The sequence below is a fragment of the Equus caballus genome, chromosome 4, assembly GCF_041296265.1.
Source record: "Equus caballus isolate H_3958 breed thoroughbred chromosome 4, TB-T2T, whole genome shotgun sequence".
Lineage (NCBI taxonomy): Eukaryota > Metazoa > Chordata > Mammalia > Perissodactyla > Equidae > Equus > Equus caballus.
The window spans coordinates 9,642,397-9,667,476 of NC_091687.1; the positions used below are offsets into that span (position 1 = coordinate 9,642,397).

General features: G+C 42.8%; 1 gene segment (V, D, J or C); it reads right to left on the reverse strand.

Annotated features, from left to right (window-relative positions):
- LOC100062436 (T-cell receptor gamma chain C region DFL12-like) overlaps nucleotides 1-20,990 on the reverse strand; it is a 56,207-nt gene extending 35,217 nt beyond the window's left edge. The window contains 2 exon segments of the C gene segment in view: nucleotides 20,359-20,670; nucleotides 20,784-20,990. Coding sequence covers nucleotides 20,359-20,670; nucleotides 20,784-20,826 — 355 coding nt within the window.
- Nucleotides 20,991-25,080: the final 4,090 nt, after the last annotated feature.

The window sequence follows — 25,080 nt, forward strand, 5'->3', positions numbered from 1 at the left end:
CTGGGGCAGGCTGAGAGCAGACCCTCTGCAGAAGAGGAGGAGCCAGGACCCCTGAGAGCCCAGAGCAGAGGGAGGGACAGCCTGAACTGATGGAGGGGACAGGAGAGCCATGGATGCAGCTCCATGTCCCATGGTGCAGGGAGCGGTCCTGAGTGGGGGGACTTTCTTGCAACTCAGGGTTCAGTGTTCATGCTGCTGCCATGGGCTTGTCCTGCAATGCAACTTCTGTATTCTCACCCTGAACCACCTTCCTTTCACATCGGTCAGTAAACTGTCAGGCACCCACAGCAAAGCTGCTAAGCACTGAACCTGCTTTAGTAAAAGAATTAGGATGAGTTACGTTAATGAACATTTGAATCTCCTCAAAGTCAGATAGATGTGGGTGTATATGTCTGTGTGTGTTTGTGTGTGTGTGTGTGTATGCGTGTGCGTGTGTGGCAAGCCAATTTTTTAGATGATTTCTCTTCATCCTCAAGGAAAAAGGCCATCTCACATAGAGTTAGCAGGTTTAGTAACAAAAAAAGATGCCGAGTGCTATCCAATATTTGGGGCACACAGAAACCAAAAAAGTTTTTATTGTTTATCTGCAATCCAGGTGTCCTTGGGCATCCTGTGTCTTTTTAGGCAGCCCTCCTCTCTGGAGTGAACCCATATCTGCGATTTACTTGGATTCACAGATGGGGAGATAGGTGATCAAAGAAGAATAGTGAATTCATGGGAGAACTGAGTGGTGTGTGCAGATTTTCACCCCTCGCTTTTATAAATGTCTTTGGACACATGTTTATAGTACTCACGAGAGAATGTAGAAAAATGCCCCCTCCATCATTGTTCTGGCCTCTCTCTCAGGTGGTTCATTTCTGCCGTCCTAACAGACAACTGGGAAAAAAGGAAGGGAGGGGACTCGGGCTGTTCTTCCTTCTGCCTCGGGGACCACATGTGAAGGGACATGAGATGTCACAGCAGCAGCTCTGCAAGAGAACCTTCCAGGTCACTATGCAGGAAGGAGCTCAGTGCCGCGGAGTGCCAGGACATCCCTGCTGGACAGTCTCTTGGTTTAAAGCAAAGAGAGGAGAAAATGCCATCACACTAGAGTGGAAAGAAAATTCTTTAAAAAGTAACAACAGAAAAATACTCCACTAGACTGTAAAATATATACAGCTACAGTAATGAAAAGAGGTTACTATTGGCTCCAGCATATATTCACGGACCAGAATGTACCCTGAGAGAGAGACAGACAGACAGAGACAGAGAGAGAGGGGGAGGGAGAGGCAGAGGGAGAGACAGAGGGAGAAGGAGAGACAGAGGGAGAGGGAGAGACAGAGGGAGATGGAGAGGCAGAGGGAGAGACAGAGGCAAAAGGAGAGACAGAGGGAGATGGAGAGGCAGAGGGAGATGGAGAGACAGAAGGAGAGACAGAGGCAGAAGGAGAGACAGAGGGAGATGGAGAGACAGAGGGAGATGGAGAGACAGAGGGAGATGGAGAGACAGAAGGAGAGACAGAGGGAGAGGGAGAGACAGAGGCAGAAGGAGAGACAGAGGGAGATGAAGAGACAGAGGGAGATGGAGAGGCAGAGGGAGATGGAGAGAGAGAGGGTGATGGAGAGACAGAGGGAGATGGAGAGACAGAGGGAGATGGAGAGACAGAGGGAGATGGAGAGACAGAGGGAGATGGAGAGGCAGAGGGAGAGACAGAGGCAGAGGGAGAGACAGAGGCAGAAGGAGAGACAGAGGGAGATGGAAAATGAGAGCAAGAGAGTGAGAGAAAGGCCGAGTGATCAGGAAACAGGGAAGGAGAGACAGAGGGAGATTGAGAGACTGAGGGCAATGGAGACTCAGGGGAGAGAGAAAGGGAGAGGGCAGGGTGATGGTGAGTTAGGTGAGGAATTCCTTAGGATAGCCTCCAGTTCCCAAAATAAAGAAAAATCCCAGGAGCAAGGAGGCAGCACACTTACCAGGAGCCAGGAAAGCTAGAAGGAGGGCGAGAGCCCACAGCATGGCTTCCTCCTCGGGCCTTAGAAGGAAAGGGACAGATGACACGAGGGGCAGCCACCCTCTCACACTCCAGTCCTGCTCCAAAGACAGGGAGCCCAGGACACAAGGATGGAGTCAGAGCCGGGCTCTACACAGCTGTCACAGGCAGACAGTGACTGAGGGGCTCTCCTAGAAGACCACCCAGCTGATGACCCAGAGGGGGTGGGGCTGGGGGAGGCCTGGGGAGGAGCCCTGCCTCTCTGCTCAGCCCATTTCCTGAGAGCCTCCTGGGGCAGGCTGAGAGCAGGCCCTCTGCAGAAGAGGAGGAGCCAGGACCCCTGAGAGCCCAGAGCAGAGGGAGGGACAGCCCGAGCCAATGGAGGGGGCAGGAGAGCCATGGATGCAGCTCCATGTCCCCTGGTGCAGAGAGTGGTCCTGAGTGGGTGGACCTCCCTGCAACTCAGGGTTCAGTGTTCATGCTGCCGCCATGGGCTTGTCCTGTGATGAAGCTTCTGTATTCTCGCCCTAAACCACCTTCTTCTCACATCTGTCAGTAAACTGTGAGGCACCCACAGCAAAGCTGACAAGCACTGAACCTGCTTCAGTAAAAGAAATGAGATTAGTTATGTTCGTCATCATTTGAGTCTCTTCAAATTCAAATGGATGTCTATGAGAGTCTGTGTATGTATGTGCCCCTGTGTCTGTGTGTTTGTGTGTGCCTGTGCATGTGTGTGTGCATGTGTGTGAAATCAATATGTGGGGCCATTTCTGTTTATCCTCAAGTAAAATGGCCGCCTCACATAGGGTTGCCAGATTTCGTAAAAGAAATATATATATATATGTGCAGAGTGCTAGGCATTATTTGGGACACACCTGAACCAAAAAAGTATCTGTTGTTTATCTGCTGTTCACATTTCCTTGGGCATCCTGTGTTTTCTTAGACAGCCCTCCCCTCAGGAAGTGTGCCTATATCTGCGATTTACTTGGATTCACGGATGGGTAGATAGGCGATCAAACAAAAATAGTCAATTCATGGGAGAACTGAGTGGTATGTGCAGATTTTCACCCCTCGCTTTTATAAATGTTTTTGGACAAATGTTTACAGTATTCGTAGTATAATGTAGAAAACTGCCCCCTCCATCATTGTTCTGGCCTCTCTCTCATGTGGTTCATTTCTGCCATCCTAACAGACAGCTGGGAAAGGAGGAGGGGAGGGGACTTGGGCTGCTCTTCCTTCTGCCTCAGGGACCACACATGCAGGGCCATGAGATGTCACAGCGGCAGCTCTGCAAGAGAACGTTCCAGGTCACTATGCAGGAAGCAGCTCAGTGCTGCGGAGTCCCAGCACATCCTTGCTGGACAGAATCATGGTTTACAGCTAAGAAATGAGAAAATGCTGTCACACTAAAGCAGAAAGAAAAGTCTTTAAAAACTAATCAAAGAAAAGTACTCCACCAGAATGTAAAAAATATAGAGCTAGAGTAATGAAAAGAGGGCACTATTGGCAGCAGAATATATTCATGGAACAGAATGTACCCTGAGAGAGAGAGAGAGACACAGACAGAGAGAGAGAGAGAGAGAGGATGAGGGAGAGAAAGAGAAAGAAAAGGCAAGAGAGAGAAGAAACAGAGAGAAAATCGTAAACAACAATCTGGGCCTAATGTTGTTAGAGGTAATTATATAATGTTTATATGTATATATTTTTAAATTTATGTTGATTCTATTGGAAATTAGGATTTCAGTATAAGGGAAAAAGGCATATATACAAATTTTGAGGGACCAGCCCCATGGCCTGGTGGTTAAGTTGCACACTCTACTTCAGACACCCAGAGTTTCACCGGTTTGGTTCCTGGGCACGGATCTAGCATGGCTCATCAAGCCATGTTGAGGCAGCATCCCACATGGCACAACCAGAAGGACCTAAAACTAGAATATACAACTATGTACTGGGGGGATTTGTGGAGAAGAAGAAAAAGAAAGACAAATTGGCGACAGATGTTAGCTTAGAGACAATCTTTAAATTAAAAAAATGGAAATTTTAGTAAAAACCCTGTGATCTATAATTTGAATCCTTTTTTTCAATAAAATACTTATTTCTTAGCTATCTACAGAAAACACTAGAAAGTAGTAACCATGCAGCAGTAATGAGCTCTCTCAGCACCTGTATTGTAGCATCAAATACCATTTCTCCCTAAGAGACTAGGGTTCAATTATGAAATGGCTGAATCCAGGAATGGGAAGGAGATGGACGAGGTCCATGACGTCTCATTTGCCTGAAAGCAAAGAAGCCACAAGAGACAACTGAGGTCATGACACAGGACACAGGAATCAACTCTCAGAGTCTCTCACTGGCCCCAGAGAGGACAACATGAGCACCACAAGACCAACACCTACACAAGCATGTTAAAGACATAATGTATAAAAACACACAGGCTCATTGATGAAACGCAAAATTAGTGTGTCACCTGTGGAAGTTGCTAAGGCACCATCTCATTATTCTGAAAATGGAAATAAAAGGAATCAAATATTTCCCTTGCCTTTTCTGGACAAACTGTACTTCAGGATACCACAGAGCTTATGAATGAAAGTTCTTCTTTATGGGAGTGTTACAACCAACAAATGCAGGAGACATGTTAAACTTGGGAAATTGCCATCCTGCAACCCTAACGATGTCCTGGACTAGACGACCACCATAAATGGCTGTGCAGCTCTGCCTCCTGCACTGGCTCTCTCTCCACCATTCTATGTCTCTGTCTCCGCCTTGCTGTCTCCATCACTCTTCATATCCCTCCCTCTCTCCATCTCTAGGTCCATACTCTTTCTTTTTCTCTGTTTCTTATTGTTCCCACCCCTCTCTGCTTTTCTCTCTGTGTCCCTTTCCAGCTCTGTCTCTTCCTCCTTCTCTACTTCTCTTCCTCTCTCTTCTTTCTTGCTACCTCTCTCCTTATCTCTCTATATGTCTCTCTCTCTGCCCATTTCTACTATCTCTCTTTCTTTTTCTATTTATCCATTTGCATCTCTCTTATCTATGTTACATTCTCTATCTCTACCTCTCTTTCTGTTTCCTCCCATGGTCATGATAACTACTTGAAATTCTCCCTTATTCCAACATCAGTGACATTTCAGGATTGGCATCTGTTAATGGTTTTGCTGTTGTGAGATTTGAGATTTTCCTGGTTCTCCACATAATGAATAATTTTGGATTGTATCCTGCATATTTTGAAAGTTATGTTAGGGGCTCTAGGCAGTGTGTACATACTACGGTGGATTCTAAGTGTTTTGTTTGCAGGCAATTGACCCAGTTACAGGTTGCAAGTGTCTGCCTGCTTTTGGTGGGCAGTTCCAATCAGAGTAGTTTTCAAGCTTATGCAGTGCTACTCAGATCTGTCCTGTGTGAGCACCACCCAGTGGCCAGTCTAGGACCTGGGCCATGGTTTACTCCCAGATGAGTTTGCAAAGCCTATGGTAGGCTGTTTAGGGTCATATCTATGACTGTGCAGCCAGGGGTAAACCCAGTTTGTCAAACACCATTGTGCAAGATTTCTTTGTTAAACTCTCTCCTCTCTGCAATCTCTACAACACTTTCTAATTCACAGGGATCCCCTTTCCTTCCCTCTGGCCAGACAAGTGGGGCTTTAGCATTCTTGCTCTGCTGTGCATTTCCTGCAACTGTGTCTGCCTTCAGAGCCAATCAGCGAGAGGATAAAGACAGGACAAAAGCCCCCAGGATTCTCTCCATGCTCAGAGTCCTCAGAGCCAGGGGTTATAGTTGCGTTCAATGAGGGACACTGGGTCAAATGTGCTCACGGCAAATTTTCCAGGCTGGGGCTCACTGGTTGCAATGTGAATTCACAGCTCCTCCATCAAGAGGTGCAGGCTATTTTCCCATTTTTGAATATGGAGGAAATTATGGGGATACAGTTCTGAGTCTAGGCCTTAAGGGGCCTAATGAACTTCTGCTAGCTCTCTTGGATCCCAACATTGTTGTAAGAACACGTCCAGTCTGTCCTGCTGGAGGATGAACTACCACGTGGAACAAAGGTGATTCATTTGAGCCGAGGCAACCTTGACCCACCAGTGCCCAGCCAACCCATCAGCTGACCAACATGGGACCAAGTCCAACTATGATCAGCGGAGCCTGGCCCGGAAGAGCAGAACAGCCAGCTGATCAATGGAACGGCTTTGTGAGAATTAATAAATGATTGTTGTTATAACCCACTATGTTTTGGTGTGTTTGTTATACACATTACTATGAAATAGGATAGAAATGGATGGATAGACAGATAAATAGAAGACAGATAGATAGATCGATAGATGATAGATACATAAATAATAGACAAGTCATAGACAGATTATAGATAGATAGATAGGTAAGCAGAGAAAGAGAGAGAACTTTGTTGTTAGTACCACTGAGCCAATTCCAACTCCCAGCAACCCTGTGACAGCAGAGCAGGACCCTACCTGGTCTTTTGGCTCCCTCCGCTCATCCTCCTGCGCTCTATCAGACAACACTCCACTGCCATGCACAGGGTTTTCATGGCCAAATAATTGAAAGTTGGTGACCAGATCTTTCTTCTTAAGAGAGAGAAATACAGGTAGATATAGGTTAATAGAAATATACTATACAGAAAGAGAAAAAGAAAGTTAGAAATTTATATAATATATAAAACATAAATATATGCATTTGAATATAAACAATTTCTAACAATATATAAATATACGATCTGTAATAACGTGTATAATATGCATATATCTCTAACTTTCTCTCTCTCTATCAATATCTACCTCTGTTTCTGGGCATCTATCTGAAGCTTCCTATTTCTATCACACTCGATGTGCCCACATATAGCCTTTATCTCTATATCCCTGTCGTTCTCTCTCTCTCCCTCTATCTCCGATTCTCTCTTACTGTCTTTCCCTATTTCTCTCTCTCTGTCTCTGAATGTCTACCCCACTCTTTCTCTCTCTCTGTCACTGTATTCATATCAAAGTCTCTCTCTAGTCTCTGTTCTTTTTTTCTCTATATCCATCTTCCCTCCCTCTCGACATCTTTCTATTTCCATTTCTCTACCCCTCTGTCTCTGTCACTCTCCCTGTCTTTTTATTTCTCTGTTTCTCTGTTATTATTGCTCTCTCTTTGTTACACAGATCTGCCCTTCTCTGTGTATAGTTCTCTCTCTCACTAACTCTTTTTATCTCTGTATGCCACTCTCAGTCATTCTCTTTTTCTCTTGTTCCTACTCTGCTCCGTATCCGTCTCTCACTGTGTTTCTATTACTAATTACTATGCTATTAGTGTCTCTGTAGATTCCTCTCCCTCTCTCATATTGACCTCTCTCCTCCTTCTCTCCCTTTCTTTTTATCTCTTCCTCTTCTCTGGTCTCCTGGGGGGCCTGCGGCATGTGTCTGGTCAGCTCTCTATGATGGGAGAACGAGTCCAAGCTCACAAATGTAACTTTCCTTCTTCTGCTTCCGATAATTGCACCTGTCACATATAGAGACAGAATTATTATGGTGATGATAGAAGAGCTGTCAAAACATCGTAGCCTCAGGGAGAAGGGGATAGCATACAGACTATTGCTTACATTCCTGTTTGACCTGGCCATGAGGTGTCACCTAGCCGCAATATGGGAAATAGTCTATTTATCATGAATTATTAGCATTTCCTGTGATTTCCTGACCTCTGAATGGGTGTCTGTCCTGTCCATACCCTTTTGTGACCACAGTGAAGCAGGTCAATAAGTGTTTGTAATGAGCTTCATCGAGGCACATACCTCTTTATCAAGAGCATTTGGACAAAAGCCTGGGTATTTAATACATACTGATGGGATAAAATACCACTTGTCTGTTTTGGAAACTTCTTATAAGAGTGTCAGTGAAACTGAATTATATAGTGTGTGTTCTTTCCATGGAAGATTAAAAGAAGCTGTCAGTGAACAACATTTTCATACAGTCAGTCTGGGCTGGGACATGGATGGGAACCAGTGACTCCAATGTAAATCATTCCTCATCACATGGGACTAAAGTAGGAGTTGACAGTGGAGGAGAGAGGAAGCCACACTAGGTGGACAAAGGGGCCCAGTTCCTGTCTCTGGGCCCTGTGCTGCTCTGTGCCGCCCTGCAGCTTCCCAGACAGCAGCAGCATCTCCTGCCAGTGCTGGGGCAGGGCTGGGCAGGCACAGTTTCCAGGGAAGCTGAGTGTAGCCCAGAAGCCTCAACCAAAGCTTCGCATCCTGCCTGCTCTTCCCACGGGCTCTGCGGCTGCCAGGTGTGTGCGGTCTTCAGGGAACTCCAGGTTCTGATCCACTCCACGTGGTGCCAGCCTTCCAGAGTTCCTTTCCCTGTGAATGGTCCAGTCACGCGCTCAGCCTGGGATCCCAGCTCCCTGGGCAGCCAATCATGTAATCCGATACCGTGAGCTGAGGGGAGATGCTCTTCAAGAATATCTTCAGCTCTTTGCTTACTGGCAGGTGAGAGTTACTCTTGGGTTTCTGCACTCTTTTTGAAATTTTCTTCATAGTCCTTACACTTTCTAGTTTAAAAAGAAATTCTATGTATAAATATTGAATTATGTATATCTTGAATGGATGGTGACATGGGTTTTGGAATTTCTTGCACTTCGGTTTGAATCCAGGCTGTATTAGTTACTGCTTAAGTGACCTGAGCAGGTGAAACGTTTTAACATTCTGATGATCTCATCTGTCAATGTGGTTGATTTTAAGTTAAAATCCAGTTGACTGTAAATATAAGGATTTATGTCTAGACTCTCAGTTCTCTCCATTGACCTGTGTGCTCTCCTTGTCTCAGGACCACACTGGCTTGATGACTGTGATTTTCTTTTTATGTAACTTTGAAATCAGGTTCTGTAAGGCCTTGCTTGAAAGCCCTGCCCTGCTGTCCCCCGAGACGTCAGTTTTGTAAGTAATGAACCTTGCCAGACTCTCTGGTGTGTCTGGCATCAACAGTATCAACATCCGAATCTCATTTGGGGGCCCCCCTCCCCCCGCTGCTTTTGCAGGGTGACCATAACAGTCCTCCTACTTTGTTCTTTGTCAAATTATTTTGGCTATTCTAGGTCCTTTGTGTTTTCATGCAAATTTTTGAATGAACTTTCTAATTTTTGTCCCAAGAGCCTGCTGCATTTAATTTATAGATCAATTTGGGAAGAATTGCCGTCATGACAATACTGAATCTTCTCATTCATGAACATGGACTCTCTCTGCATTTATTCAGATGTGCTTTCATTTTCCCTGCATTTTTTATAGTTGTCAGCATACAAGTCCTGCTCTTCTTTTGTTAAATTAATTTCCAAGTGTTTTATTCTTTTTGGTCCTATTGTCAATGTAATGGTTCTTTTACTTCCATTTTCAAATTGTTCGTTGCACATATCTAGAAATGCAATTGGCATTTTGTATACTGAATATCCGTATCTTGTAACCTTGCTAAACTCGTTTACTATTTCTACTTTTGGTCTTTTGTGTGTGGGTTGCGTGGACTTTTCTACATACTGGATCATGTCATTTGTGGATAAAGACTGTTTCACTTTTCCTTTTCAATCTTCTGGGTGTCTTTAGTTTTGTTTTTTTCTTGTTGCGTTCTCTAGATCCTCCAAAACAATGTTGAATGGAAGTGGCAAGAGCAGACGTCCTTGTCTTCTTACTGGTCTTTGGGGAAAAGCATTCAGTCTTTCAACATGAAGTGTGATGGTAGCTGTGGGTTTTCACAGATGCCCTCTGTCAGGTTGAGAAATTTCCATTTTATTCCTAATGTGTTGATAGTTTTTATCATGAATGCACATTGAAATTTACAAACACTTTATGTATGTATTTAGATGATCTTGTAGTTTTTTTCCTATATCCCGTTAATATGGTTATGACATTAATTGATTTTTGGATGTGAAATCAACTCTTTGCATCTAGGATAAATCACACTTAGTCATGTTCATAATCCATCATGTATGTTTTTAAATTCAATTTACTAATAATTTCTAGAGGATTTTTCTACCTATGCTCAAAGTTTTTGTACCTGTTAGTCCCTAGATTTCTTATTATGTCTTTGGCTTGATATCAGAGTAATTCTGGTCTCATCAAACACATTGGGAAGCGTTCCCTACTCCTCTGTGTTCTGGATGAATCCTTTTTGTGAAGGATCAATATTATTCCTTCTTTAAATGTTTGATACATTCTCCAAGAAAACCAGGTGGGCCAGGGATTTTCTTGGTGGGAAGATTTTTAATTATTTAATTGGTTTTCTTATCATATATAGGTCTATTCAGATTTTTTATTTATTCTTGAATCCAGTTTCTTAATTTGGATCTTTCTAGGAATTCATCCATTTTTTCCCTAAGTTATCTAGTTTGTTGTCATAAATTATTTACGCTATTCTCTTATAATCCTTTTAAATTTATGTAAGATTGGTAGTGATGTTCTTCCCTTTTTTCTTAATTTGGTCATTTGTGTCTTCTCTCATTTCTTCTTGGTAATTCTAGCTTGAGGTTTGTCAAATTTGTTGATATTTTCAAGGAAGTAACTTTTGTTTTCACTTATGTTTATCTCTTCTTTTCTGTTTTCCATTTCAATAATTTCCATTCCAATCTTTATTAGTTCCTTTATTCTACTTGGGCTGGGCTTAGCTTGCTCTTTATTTCATTATTGATTTGTATCCTTTTTCTTTTCTGATACAGGCATTTAAAGCCATAGATCTCTCCCTAGGCATTCCGTGACATCTTAGAAATTTTGAAGTGTTGTGTTTTCGTGCATTCCTTGGTTTTCAGCAGGTTTCCCATGATGTGTCTACATGTGGATCTCTCTGGATATTTTTTCATCAGTATTTCTGTAGCTTATTAAATGTGTAGATTAATATTTCTCAACAAATTTGGGTATTGGGGGACATTTAGGCAATTTCTTCAAACATTTTTCTGGATTCTTTTTCTTCTCCCTCCTCATTTTTCTGGAAGTCTCATTACATGTATGATGGTATGCTTGGTGTTATCTCATAGGTCTCTGGGCTCTGTTCAGTTTTTCTTCACTTTTTATTCTCTGCAATTCAGATGGGATAACTTCTATTGCTCTGTCCTCAAGTTTACAGATTCCATCTTCTGCCAACTTGAAGAATTTCTCAACCCCCTCTAGGGAATATTTCACTTCAGTTGTTATGTTTTTCTACTCTAGATTTTATTTTTCTTAATCCGTTCATTTTTTAATTTGTCTCCTTCTTCAGCATCTCTGTTTGTTGATTTGTTGTTGTCATACTTGCTCATAATTCTTTTACCATGGTTTTCTATATTTCTTTGAAGATCTTTATTATAGCTGTTTTGAAGTCTTTGCAAAATAAAATATCTGAAACACACTCAGAGACAGTTTGTATTGAATTGTGGGTTTTGTTTTGTTTTTCACCTGAGAATAGACACACTTTTGTAATTCTTTGCCTGCCTTCTAATTTTTTACTGCAAAACATTTTGTGGAAAACATATGGTAGCAACTCTAGAATCTGATTTTTCCTCCGTAAGCTTGCTGATTTTGCTGTTTGTTTTCTTAGGAAATTGCTGAAGTCTGTGAAATTATGTCCCCCATGAGGTGTGCTGCTGAAGTCTCTTCTGAATTCTTTTTTTTTTTTGGTCTATTTAATTCACCTATTTTTAGACTAACTTCGTAGGAGTCACCCCTGTGTCTACATAGCTTAGTGGTGGCCAGTGATTGCGTGGAGGTTGTGCTCAAGCACTTTGATTAAGACTCCCATCATCTGCCAAATGGATATCTGTATGAATTGGGGAGCACATTCACATTTCAGGCCATTTTGAGTCTTCCCCAGCTTGTATGTTTTGCTGAGTTGTTTCACGTCTCTTCTGTAAACGCTCACAGCCTCAGAATTGACCAGGAGTGTTTGGCTAGCGCGGTCTCTTTTGGGTCTCTGCTAAGTATGCACACAGCTTCAGCCAAGCTTTAATTAGGACTTATAGATAATTCTGAGGCATTTCAGTTCACTGTGGCTCCAATGCCGTTAGCCTGACAGCTTAAAAGGGAGCCCAGAAACAGGAAGACGTGGTCTGACCGTCTTCCTCAGACTCCTTTCAAAGTGAGAAGGCAGTTAAACCACCCCAGTGTCTCTATGATTTACTGCAGTCTAATAGGCTGGAAAGTGAAGACTTCCAACCCATATACCTTTCTCTATTTATTTTACCACGGAAGTAACCTGAACTATGTGACATTGATGAGGTTAAGATGTGGGACACAATCTTCTCTTAGGATCCTTGGCCGTTCTTTCTCTTGTACCAGGTTTGTTCTTGGCAGAATTAACATACTTAAAATGTCCATATTACCTAAAGCAATCTACAAATTCCATGCAGTCCCAATCAGAATCCCAATGACTTTTTTCAAGGAAATAGAACAAGAATTCTAAAAATTAAATGGAAAAACCAAAAGACCCTGAATAGCTAAAGCAACCCTGGGAAAAAAGAACAAAGCTATAAGTATCAGGCTCCCTGAATTCAAAATATACTACAAAGCTATAGTAATCAAAGCAGCTTGGTACTAGCAGAAAAACAGACTCACAGATCAACAGAACAGAATTGAGAGCCCAGAAATGAAACCACACATCTATGGACAGTTAATCTTTGGCAAAAGAGCCAAGAACACACAATGGAAAATCACTTCAATAAATGGTGTTGAGAAAACTAGACAACCACATGCAAAGGAATGAAAGTAGGCCATTATCTTACACCATAGACAAAAATTAACTCAAAATGGATTAAAGACTTGAATGTAAGGCCTGAAACCATAAAACCCCTAGAAGAAACATAGGCAGTACACTCTTTGAGATCAGTCTTAGCAGTATCTTTTTAATACGATGTCTCCTCAGGCAAGGGAAGCCAAAGAAAACATAAACAAAGGGGACTACATCAAACTAAAAAGCTTCTGCATGGCAAAAGAAACCATCAACAGAGTAAAAAGACAGCCCAACAACTGGGAGAAGATATTTACAAAGAGTATATCAGATAACTTGTGCATTTCCAAAATATATAAAGAATTCATGCAACTCAAAAACAACAAAGAAATGAACAACCTGATCAAAAGATGGGCAGAAGGCATGAGCAAATATTTTTCCAAACAATATATATGGATGTCCAACAGGAACGTGAAAAGATGTTCAACGTCACTAATTATTAGGGAAGTCAAATCAAAAGTAGAATGAGATATCATCATACCATCAGATTGTGATGATTACCAAGACAACAAATAACAAGTATTGGAGAGGATCTGGTAGTAACCAGAGGGGAAGGCATTGAAAGGAGGCCAAAAGGGGTAAAGGGGCACATATACTGAGCCTAGTGCATAGTGCACCGTGCATAGTGATGGACGGAAACTAGGAGTTTGTGGGTGAAAACGATGCAGTCTATGCAAAAACCGAAATATAATGATGTATATCTGAAATTTACACAATATTACTAACCAATGTGAATTCAATAAAATAATGAAAAATAAATATGATAAATCTCAGTAAATGGCAAAAAAAATACTGAATAGTTTTATCACTATCTGTAATACTTTGTATCTGTACAATTTAGGGAAAAAGAGATTTTTATGCCCAATAAACCTTCCTGAGCACCCCAAGCATAAATATTGTCTCTAACTTGGCAAACGTAATCAATAGAAATCAGGACAGAAAACAGGTTTTGTTTTGTAAAGGAGGCAAAAGTTGTTAGAGAAAAGGGGAAAAAAGTCGTCAAGACAGAGCCCATGACAGGCCTTTCTAATCACCAAATTTCACATGTGGTCTCTAAGTGCTCAATAATATGCTGAGATAATTTAACGTTATGAAACATGAACTCTTTTTCAAAATAAATTTTAAAATAAAGTACAAAAGTCACAAATGTTTTCTACTAGATAATTTAAGGACTACAGAAATTACATGGAAAAAATCATCCAGGACCCCAATGTCCAGAGATGACCACTGCAGAGTTGTGTCCTTTCTTCTGAACCCATCCTCGGGGGTAAATAAAAAGAGCCTCCAAGACAACACAGTCAACACGGATTTCAGGGGCGCCTCGCGATTGTTTGAATTGTGATTTTACAAGATGAGTTCTGGGTTACAGATATCACTCTCTAACAGTACTAGGATGTGTGGGGAGTTGGGTGAAAATAGAGATTCTGAAGAATTTCTTGGATTTTCTGCAGCATTCATTAGATACTATAATGTTGCTTCTATTACTCAGAGTCATTGTGTCTCACCCACTTCTGGTCTGAAGACAAATAAATTGAGCCAAAATCATCAGGATCTTTCAGGCATCCAAGTACACAAATCCCCCACCCACTTCGTAACGTGAGCACCACAATAATAATCAACATATTCATCTCAGTTCACCAGACATTGCCTGAGTCCCCACTATATTCAGTGCTGTACATTCTAGTAGATGCTTTCAGTGTTTCTGTGAATCAGCAATTTAACTCCCCATTGAATTGGCAAATGTTCACTTAGGACAGGGCTGGTTTCCTCTGGCTGGTTTGCCTTTGGAGGGGGTGGTCAAAATGTCCTTGGGGAAGCTACCTCAGCCTCAAGGAGAAGGGCAGGAGGAGGAAGTGACTCCAAATATGGACTTGTTTTTCCCCCAGTAGGGGTGGTTTGCTCTAAGCCCAAGGCCACTGTCCTCCCCAATGTGTGGAAGTCAAGGGGACTATAGAACCATGGTTGAAAACCTAGATTTAAATTGATTTGGGATGACTACTCATGAGAGTCTCTTCATGTCTAGCTAATCACTCTTTGACTGAACCGTAATAGTCAGCCACACTACGACAGATGTGGTGCTAAGCCCTGGTATACAAAGGTGTGTGGGGGGGTGTATGTGTGTGTGTTCATATATGTGTATATATGCCTGTTGCTGTTTTGCTTGTTTGTTTGTTTGTTTGTTTTATAAAGATTGGCACCTGAGCTAACAACTGTTGTTGCCAATCTTCTTTTTTTTTTTTTCTTTCTTCCCAGAGCTCCCCAGTACATAGTTGTTATTCTAGTTGTGAGCGCCTCTGGTTGTACTATGCGGGACACCACCTCAGCAGGGCCTGATGAGCAGCACCATGTCCGCGCCCAGGATCTGAACTGATGAAAACCAGGACCAAAGAAGTGGAGGGAGCGAACTCAACCACTAGGCCACAGGGCCAGCCCCCTGTTTGTTTGTTTTTTATCAGCTAACATTACTGAGCTCTCACAGTGTGCCATGTGCTGGACCAAGCCCTTAGTGTGCATCATCTCAGGAACCCTCACAACAACCCACAAGATAACTACAGGACCTCTGCTTTATAGGTGAGGAGAGGGGCTAGAGAAGCTATCAGCCTGACACACAGCTGGTCAGTGTCAGAGCCCAGGTCAGACCTGGAGCTCTCTGTACCAGAGGCCTGGGTCCTAACCACTTTGCTTGACCATATGTGTAGCCAGATAATGGCAGCGCAGCAGGAGAAGGGGGCTCTGCAGGAGCAACCTGCAGCCTTGACAGATCAGGTGAGATTTGCAATGTCTGCTGAGCACAGTGCCTGGCTCACAGTAGTCAGTCAAATGCTTACTGTTGGATGAATGGAACCTTAAGCCAGAAAATGAGCTACTCCTCAAACTCCAACCCAAAGTAGACTTTGATTCAGACTCATTAAGTAGCAGTGTTTATAAACTTTTCACAAAATGAAATATCCCCACTCCAGGGCATGTATCTGATATATTATCATAGCAGTCAGCCCTGCTTGTGGTTAGATCATGCTGTGTTTGTGACATTTTAGCCTCTAGGAAAATGAATAGTGTTTAACCTAATATCCAGTTTATTTTTGTATTTGTTTTTTTGCTGAGGAAGATTCACCCTGAGCTAACTTCTGTCACCAATCTTCCTCTTTTTGTTGAGGAAGATATGCCCTAAGCTAACATCTGTGCCAATCTTTCCCTGTTTTGTATGTGGGTCACCATCAATGCATGGCCTCTGCCAAGTAGTATAGGTGCGTGCCTGGGAACCAAACCCAAGCCACCAAAGCAGAGCATGCTGAACTTAATCACTACTATCCAGTTTTCTTAAAGCAAAGTGGATCAGAACAAAGTAATGCAATGCAAATTGACTAGTAAAAGAGGAATCACAGAAATTACGTGGCATACATATCTTGGCAGAAAACAAAATAGAGTCAGGGAAGTTGACCCAGATGAATAAACGTGGGTGCCGTGGGAAAGCCAGTTGGCAAGAAGGTAGATTCCTGAAAAGACGAGGCTGATCATTTGCACCTACTCATGCAAAGATTCCTCTTGGATGAAATAAGGAATTTGGCAACTCCATACAAAGTCACCCACATGAACGTTTATCTAGAAAACTTCAAAAACGCATACAGGTGGTCACTGTGCTTTCCCATGTCATAATAGCGAAAGGAGAACCACTGAACATTTACTGACTGACGTGGCTCTAACGTCTGCCGCTGTGCACCTTCCAGAAGGCACAATAGTAGGTGGCTGAGTCTTCTTTCCCTCCACTGTGAGTGGTGAGGGTAGACGCAGAAGGTTCAGGTATCTCATCTACCTCAAATTTGCCCATCAGAATGCCTGACTCCATCCTGACAGTGTTGTCAGGTGAAACGTGCTGCAGGGGCAGCAGGGCTTGACCAGGGCTTTCCTGATACCAGTATATGGGCATCGTAGAAATTGTTACATGAGATACCACACATCCTATGTGGGATATTTTTGACAAGCATTTATTACTGGAAAGTTGAGGTTTCCCTAAATGACCTAGACCATAAACACACAGTGAAAAAACAAGTGAATGAGGAAAGTATTGAGAAAAACATATTTTTTAAAAAATTACAAAATTAGCCAATATCTGCCAAAGGAATTGGGAAGAAAACAACTTACAAGCTCTAAGGACTGTGAGAATTAATGTTTGGAAGAGTGGCAGCATGTCTGAATGAACTGCACTCTTCTCCAGGGCAGCCTGCAGCCCCTGCTGAGAAGAGTCTCAGACCACGTGGAATCAATTAGATATACACGTGGGGAAAATTACTAGTGAAATGGACAAGCCTGGGAAACCAAAAAGAAGAAAGCCATTGACATATTTTGATAAGGATGGTAGATATGATTTTCTTTCTTCTATCTCCAATTTATATCTTTATAACACTGTGTGTGGAGTAAATACTTATGTTTTTAAAAATAAATTGTCGTTTATTACAGTTGGTAACCACATTTTTAAAACCAAGTCATAGGTTTGCTAGGAATCACAGAAAGATTAGACACTCAAAATGAAAGAGGAATACTTCTTACCAGAAGTCTCCTTGTTTCTCATTTTTAAAGATGACAAACCAGCTCCCAAACACAGATGACTCCTTCAATGCTACAGGACCATGAGCAGCTGAGGCAGGATCAGAACGCCTGCTCCCTCCTTTCATGTGCGCCTTTCATGGAGTGAACCTGTCATTTCAAATTCGACAGCATCATCCAGAGTACCCAGGACATGTCAGGCAGGGGCCAGGCCCTTTCACAACGTTAACCTCAGTTTATAACCAGTGAAGATAATGAAACTCCTTGAGGCCCCACTCATACTCTCTGTCCAGAGATGACGAAAGTCGGGCTCCCTGGACATTCCTCCCAAAGGTCTGTTTAAAAAGCTGAACAGTGGGGCCGGCCCACTGGCGTGGTGGTTAAGTTCACGCTCTGCACTTTGGCAGCCCAGGGTTCACAGGTTCACATCCCAGGTGCGGACCTAGCCCTGCTCATCAAGCCATGCTGGGGCATCGTCCCATACACAAAACAGAGGAAAAGTGACTCAGGTGTTAGCTCAGTGGCAATCTTAGTCAAGCCAAAAGAGGAAGATTGGCAATGGATGTTAGGTGAGGGCCATCTTCCTCACAAAAATTTTAAAAAATAAATAAATTATAAAGCTGAGCAAGACCAAGAATTATTAGGTTTGGTGGTATTTCCTTTTAAAGAACATGAAAAGACACCATCAAGTGTCCATTCATAAGCCCTGAAGGACTCCAGAGAATGAAACAAAGGTGTACTATAACAGGATTATGAGAATTTGGTTTGGAGAAACAAAGAAGACATCAAGTATGATTTGTCTTAGGGATATATGGTAAGCCAGGAAATAGGAACAATTTAGAATGAAAGGTGTTATTGGCATTAGTGTTGGTGGTGCTGTGGTTTCTAAAGTGGGGGGCATAAGACAATACATTGTGTGTGGAAGGAGAGTGTTAGAACCACTATTTGTATTTGTTTTTATCACATATATTTAAATTTTTTTGTGTGTGTATGTTTGTAATATACATGATGTATTTTTACCACAGTTCTTGTGACATTACTTTATAAAGAAATAAATGTACAAGATTGAGGGTTTATTCATGCATAAAATAAAGCCAACAAAATTTTGGGACACAAAAGCAAGAAAACTTTCTTAATGAAATGCAGGAATTATTATAAAGCTATGCTAAGTAGAATCTTGTGTTCCTGGCACAGGAATAGACAAAATAGGGACTTGGTCCAATGTGTAAAGTTGTGCATACCCAGTGACTCCACCTCCAGCTGTTTCCTTACAGACACTGTCACTTATAAGTGGACACATGCAGTGAAAGGAAGAGAGAGAGCAGGAAGGGTCGTGTGAGCCTCTGCAAACTTAGTTATCACAGGGGTGGCAATGAAGAACAGGGGGAGAAATAACAGATTCATCAATAATTTGCAGGAGAAATTGGATCTCCACACTCAGATTCCTACCTTACTCTCATACACAAAAATTCAATTCAAAGCAGATCAAAGAAATAAATGTGCAGAACAAAACCTTAACAGTGTTAGAAACATATAAATGAGAATATGTTTATGCTTGAAGGAAGGGCCAAGCTTTCTGAATATTGCAAGGTAAGGAATAAACTTTCATAGATCTGCAAAATAGTAGAAGTGCATGGCTCGTCATACAGTAGAGCAAGTTAAAGCTGGTTCATGCAGTGGACAATTCTTCTTGCCTAGGGTCACAGCAGTGAGAAGGAACTGGAGTTTCCACTTGTGGCTCTGATGGAATTATGGAGAAATGTGATGACCTGTTAGAGCAACAGCAACCAGGGTTTGATAAGAGAGGAAGGCTTTGTGTGTTGGGAGGAAGCCCAGGGACACCTTTCTAGAATGCATTCTTATGTCAGGCTGAGAACCGGCCCATTTGAGAGGGAGACCGGTCACCCTATCTCTTCCCGCTGGTATGGCAGTTCTTACAAATCAATCTGAATAAGAATCAGTGCAGAGGGAATTAAAAAATACACATTTCTGCTTTCACCCTAAAATTCTGACTTATTTTATAGGGTGATAGCCAGAACCTGTACTCTTATTCAAACATCCCAGGTGGTCCTGAGTTAGGTGGGCCATGGACCATAGTTTGAGAAACACTGTTCTAGGAACTTCACCTCTAAGCTAGAGTCAAGGTTAAGAGATCTGGCAGAACATTGTAGAATCCAATACATAAGGGACCACACACATGCGAATCCAGCATTTCTGTACTTCGGTATTAATTTTATATCCTTAAACCTGGACCAATATGGCAGCCACAACACTTTCGTTTATGATGTTTCAATTCAAATATATACTATTCATTGCCTGATTGTTCACCCAAAGTGTCCTTTGATTTTATTATTGAGAAAAGACAATCTGATCGACTCATTCAAGTTTATGACCTGCCTGTGTCAAGGTTGGGGGAGGGGTGAAAGGAGCTTTGGCTTTATTTGTTTAAGACAGAGCAGTTCTGGCTGAGGCTGAACTTCAAAAGAAGCTGTGAGTAGAATACAATATCAGCATCTCTACAGCAATCACTTTATTTCTACACTTTCACTGTATCAGCAGTGCCATGGTTGATAATGGTGAGGGAAATATCAATTTGTCCAAAAGATAAATCAGATACCAGCTCGAGGTCTTCATGAAGCTCAAAGACTTCATTCCATCATTTCTCATTCTCCTGAGTAAGGCAGGAGCTCCTTTCCCAGCCATTTTCTCTGGGAAATGATTGGATAAATGATTAGGTACCACCAGACTCCCCATATTGCTCTCCTAAATGTCTCCCCAAACACATCAAATCTAGGTGACGTTGTCTGTCCCAGGAAGCCGATTGAATGGACGCTACCAGCTCCTAGGAGAGCTGAAAGAAGATGCTTTCTGCCAGACTGCTTGTCTAAGGCCTGGAGATGGGAGATCCATCTTTAGAAAAGTGCTATGGTTCAATGGGGGAGCAGGGAGGCCAGTGGAATATAATGGTGAAGACTGGGAGCAGAGCTCAGGGTCTCTCATGTTCAGAGCACAGTGAAGTCAGGGCAGGCAGGGCGGCAGGGGCTGGTCTACCCTGTGTGTCAAGGCTGCTCTTGGCAACCACAAGCAAAATTTTCAGTGCAGGATAGGGGAAGTCTGAATCACTGTGCCTCTCCCAGACAGCACAGTAATACACACCAGAATCGCTTTCTTCCAGAAATTTGATATAAAGTTTACAGGTCCTCCCTGTGCCTTGATAAGCATTGTACTTCTGTGAACTGATCCCTGGGTCCACCACAACCTTTGAGCTGGAGAACTGGTAGTAGAGAAGTCGTCGTGGGGCCATCCCCTCCTGGTATCGGTACCAGTGGACGTAGTCGCTGCTTTGTGTAATATCACAAGTGATTACAACAGATGATCCAGCTTGCTTGGTGACCAACATCTGTGTCCCTTCCAAGTTGGAAGATACCTGAGTGGCTGCAATGGGAACAACAAAAAGTAATGAGGAAGAGCTAATAGGAATCCCTCAGTATGACCTCCCTTCCCAAAAATAAAGAAAAATCCCAGGAGCATGTAGGCAACACACTTACCAGGAGCCAGGAAAGCTAGAAGGAGGGCGAGAGCCCGCAGCATGGCTTCCTCCTCCGGCCTTAGAAGGAAGGGATGGATGACAAGAGGGGCAGACACCCTCTACACTCCAGACCTGCTCAAAAGACAGGGAGTCCAGGACACAAGGAGGGAGTCAGAGCCAGGCTCTGCACAGCTGTCCCAGGCAGCAGTGACTGAGGGGCTCTCCTAGAAGACCACCCAGCTGATGACCCAGAGGGGGTGGGGCTGGGGGAGGCCTGGGGAGGAGCCTGCCTCTCTGCTTAGCCCATTTCCTGAGAGCCTCCTGGGGCAGGCTGAGAGCAGGCCATCTGCAGAAGAGGAGGAGCCAGGAGCCCTGAGAGCCCAGAACAGAGGGAGGGACAGCCTGAGCCCATGGAGGGGACAGGAGAGCCATGGATGCAGCTCCATGTTCCCTGGTGCAGGGAGCGGTCCTGAGTCCGGGAACTTCCCTGCAACTCAGGGTTCAGTGTTCACACTGCTGCCATGGGCTTGTCCTATGATGCAGATTCTGTATTCTCACCCTGAACCAGGTTCCTTTCACATCAGTCAGTAAACTTTGAGGTACCGACGGCAAAGCTGCTAAGCACTGAACCCGCTTTAGTAAAAGAAATAGGATCAGTTATGTTGGTCTACATTAGACTCTCCTCAAAGTCAAATGAGTGTCTGTGTGTGTGTGTGTTCATGGTGGGGGGGGCATTCAATTTATTAGATGATTTCTGTTCATTCTCAGGTAACAAGGCCGCCTCACATAGGGTTGCCAGATTTAAGTGGGGAAAACAGTGCTGGGTGCTAGGCAATATTCGGGACACACTTAAACTAAAAAATTTTGAGTTCTTTATCTATAATTTAGGTTTCCTTTGGCATCCTCTTTATTATTAGGCAGCCCTCCCCTCAGGAAGTGTACCCAGATCTGTGATTTACTTGCATTCACAGATGGGTAGATAGTTGGTCAAACAAGAATGGTGAATTCATGGGAGAACTGAGTTCATGCATGCAGAGATTTTCACCCTCACTTTTATAAATGCGTTTGGACACATGTTTACAGTATTCATAGTAGAATGTAGAAAAATGCCCTCTCCATCCTTGTTCTGGCCTCTCTCTCAGGTGGTTCGTTTCTGCCATCCTAACAGACAGCTGGAAAAGGAGGAAGGGAGGGGACTCGGGCTGCTCGTCCTTCTGCCTTGGGGACCACACGTGCAGAGACATGAGGTGTTGCAGCAGTAGCTCTGCAAGAGAACATTCCAGGCCACTATGCAGGAAGCAAGCTCAGTGACACGGAGTCCCAGCACATCCCTGCTGGACAGAATCATGGTTTACAGCTAAGAGAGGAGAAAATGCCATCACACTAGAGTGGAAAGAAAATCCTTAAAAGTAATAAAAGAAAAGTACTCCACCAGGATGTAAAAAGAACTATAGAGCTACAGTAATGGAAAGAGGGCACTACTGGCGCCAGAGTATATTCATGGAACATGATGTATCCTGAGAAAGAGTGAGAGAGAGAGAGAGAGAAAGGAAGAAAGGCAGAAAAAGATAAAAAATCTTAAATTGTATCTTCTGGGTGTAGTGTTGTTCATGGTAAATATTACTTTGTCTACAGTCATGTATTTATAAATTCATTTTGATATGTTAGAAATTAAGATTTCAGTATAAGGGAAAAGCCATATATAAAAATTTTGAAATTTGAGTAAAAACCCTATGATGTATAGTTTGAATCCATTTTTTCAATAAAATACTTATTCTTTAGCTATCCACTAAAAAAACTAGAAAGCAGTAACCATGCAGCAGTAATGAGCTCTCCCTGCACCTGTACTGTGACATCAAATACCATTTCTCACTAAAAGACTAGGGCTTAATTACCAAATGGCTGAATCCAGGAGTGGGAAAGGGATGGCCGAGGTCAATAACATCTCATGTTGCCTGAAACCAACAAAGCCACGAGCGACAACTGAGGTCATGTCACAGGATACAGGAGCCAACTCACAGAGTCTCTCACTGTCCGCAGAGAGGACAATGTGAGCACAGGAAGACCAACACCTACGCAAACATGTTAAGGACATAATCTATAAAAACACGCAGACTCACTGATGAAACTCAAAATTAGTATGTCACCTGTGGAAGTTGCTAAGGCACCATCTGATTGTTCTGAAAAGGGAAATAAAAAAGAATCAAACATTTACTTTGCCATTTCTGTACAAACTGTACTTCAGGATAAGACAGAGCTGATGAATGAAAGTTCTTCTTTATGCGAGTGTTACAACCAATAAATGCAGAAGTATCAAAGTTGGGAAATTGCCATCCTGCAACCCGAACGATGTCCTGGACTAGACGACCACCAACAATGGCTGTACAGCTCTGCCCAGTACACTGGCTCGCTCTCTCCAACATTCTGTGTCTCTGTCTCCGCCTTGCTGTCTCCATCACTCTTCATATCCCTCCATCTCTCCTTCTCTAGGTCCACACTCTTTGTCTCTGCTTCCTGTTTTCTCCATCCCTCTCTGCTTTCTCTCTACCTCTCTTTCCAGCTCTGTCTCCTTCTCCTTCCCTACTTCTCTTTCTCTTCTTTCCTACTATCTCTCTCCTTATCTGTCTATATTTCTGTCTCTCTGTATCTATCTACCTATCTCTACTACCTTTCTTTTTCTATTTCTCTACTTGTATCTCTCTTATCTATCTTACATTTTCTCTCTATCTCTACCTCTCTTTCCATTTCATTTCATCTCATGATCATAACAGCTACTTTAAATTCTCTGTTATCCCCAAGTCTATGTCATTCCAGGATTGGCATCTGCTAATGGCTTTTCCATTGTGAGATGTTGAGGTTTTCTTGGTTCTCCACATATTGAGTAATTTTGAATTGTATCCTGCACATTTTGAATATTATACTAAAGGCTCTAGGCAGTGTTTATATACTACGGGGAATACTGAGTGTTTTGTTCGAAGGCAACTGACCCAGTTAGGGGTTGCAAGTTCCCACCTGCTTTTGGTGGGCAGTTCCCATCAGTGCAGCTTTCAAAGCCTTTGCAGTGCTACTCAGATCTGTCCTGTGTGAGCACCACCCAGTGGCCAGTCTAGGACCTGGGCCATGGTTTACCCCTGATCAGTTTGCAAAGCCAATGGTAGGCTGTTTAGGGTCATATCTATGACTGTGCAGCTAGGGGGTAAACCCAGTTGTTCAAACACCATTGTGCAAAATTTCTTTCTCATACTCTCTCCTCTTTACAATTTCTACAACACTTTCCAATTCACAGGGGTCCCCCTTCCCTTTCTCTGGCCAGATAATTGGGGCTTTGGCATTCTTGCTCTTCTGTGCCTTTCCTGAAACTGTATCCGCCTTCGGGACCAAGCAGGGAGAGGATGAAGAGAGGATGAAAGCCACCAGGATGCTCTCCTTCCTCAGAGTCCTCAGAGCAGGGGCTATGGTTGCATTAAATGAGAGACACAGGGCCAAATGTGCTCAGTGCAAATTTTCCAGCCTAGAGCTCACTGCTTGCATTGTGAATTCTCAGCTCCTCAATCAAGAAGTGTAGTTTATTTCCACATTTTTGAATATAGGAGGAAGTTATGGGGATACAGTTCTGAGTCTAGGCCTGAAGAGGCCTAATGCACTTCTGCTAGCTCACTGGACCCTCACCATTATCATGAGAACAAGTCCAGGCTGGCCAGTTGGAAGATGAAATACCACATGGAACAGAGCTGATTCATTCCAGCCCAGGCCACCTTGACCAGCCAACCCCCAGCCAACCCATCAGTTGACCAAAACTTGACCGTGTCCAACTGAAATCAGGTGAGCCTGGCCCAGGTCAGCGGAATAGCCAGCTGATCAATGGCTTTGTTAGAATCAATAAATGGTTGTCATTTTAAGCTACTAAGTTTTGGGGTAATTGTTACATTATTGTACAATAGGATAGAGAGAGATAGATAGATAGATAGATAGATGAAAGATAATTAGACTGACAGCAGTAGAAAGATAATATGTACGTAAAGGAAAAAAGAAAGTTAGAAATATACGCAGGTAAATAAATGTGTAACGATATATAAATATACAATTTGTAACAATATGCATATAAAAATGCATATATTTCCTACTTTCTCTCTCTCTATCAATATCTGCCTCGGTTTCTGTATATCTAGCTCTGTCTTCCTAACTCGATCACACTTGGTGTGCCCACATATATCGTTTATCTCTGTAGTTCTGTCATTCTCTCTTTCTCCCTCTATCTCCAGTTATCTCTTACTGTCTTTCCCTATTTCTCTCTCTCTGTCTCTGTATGTGTCTAT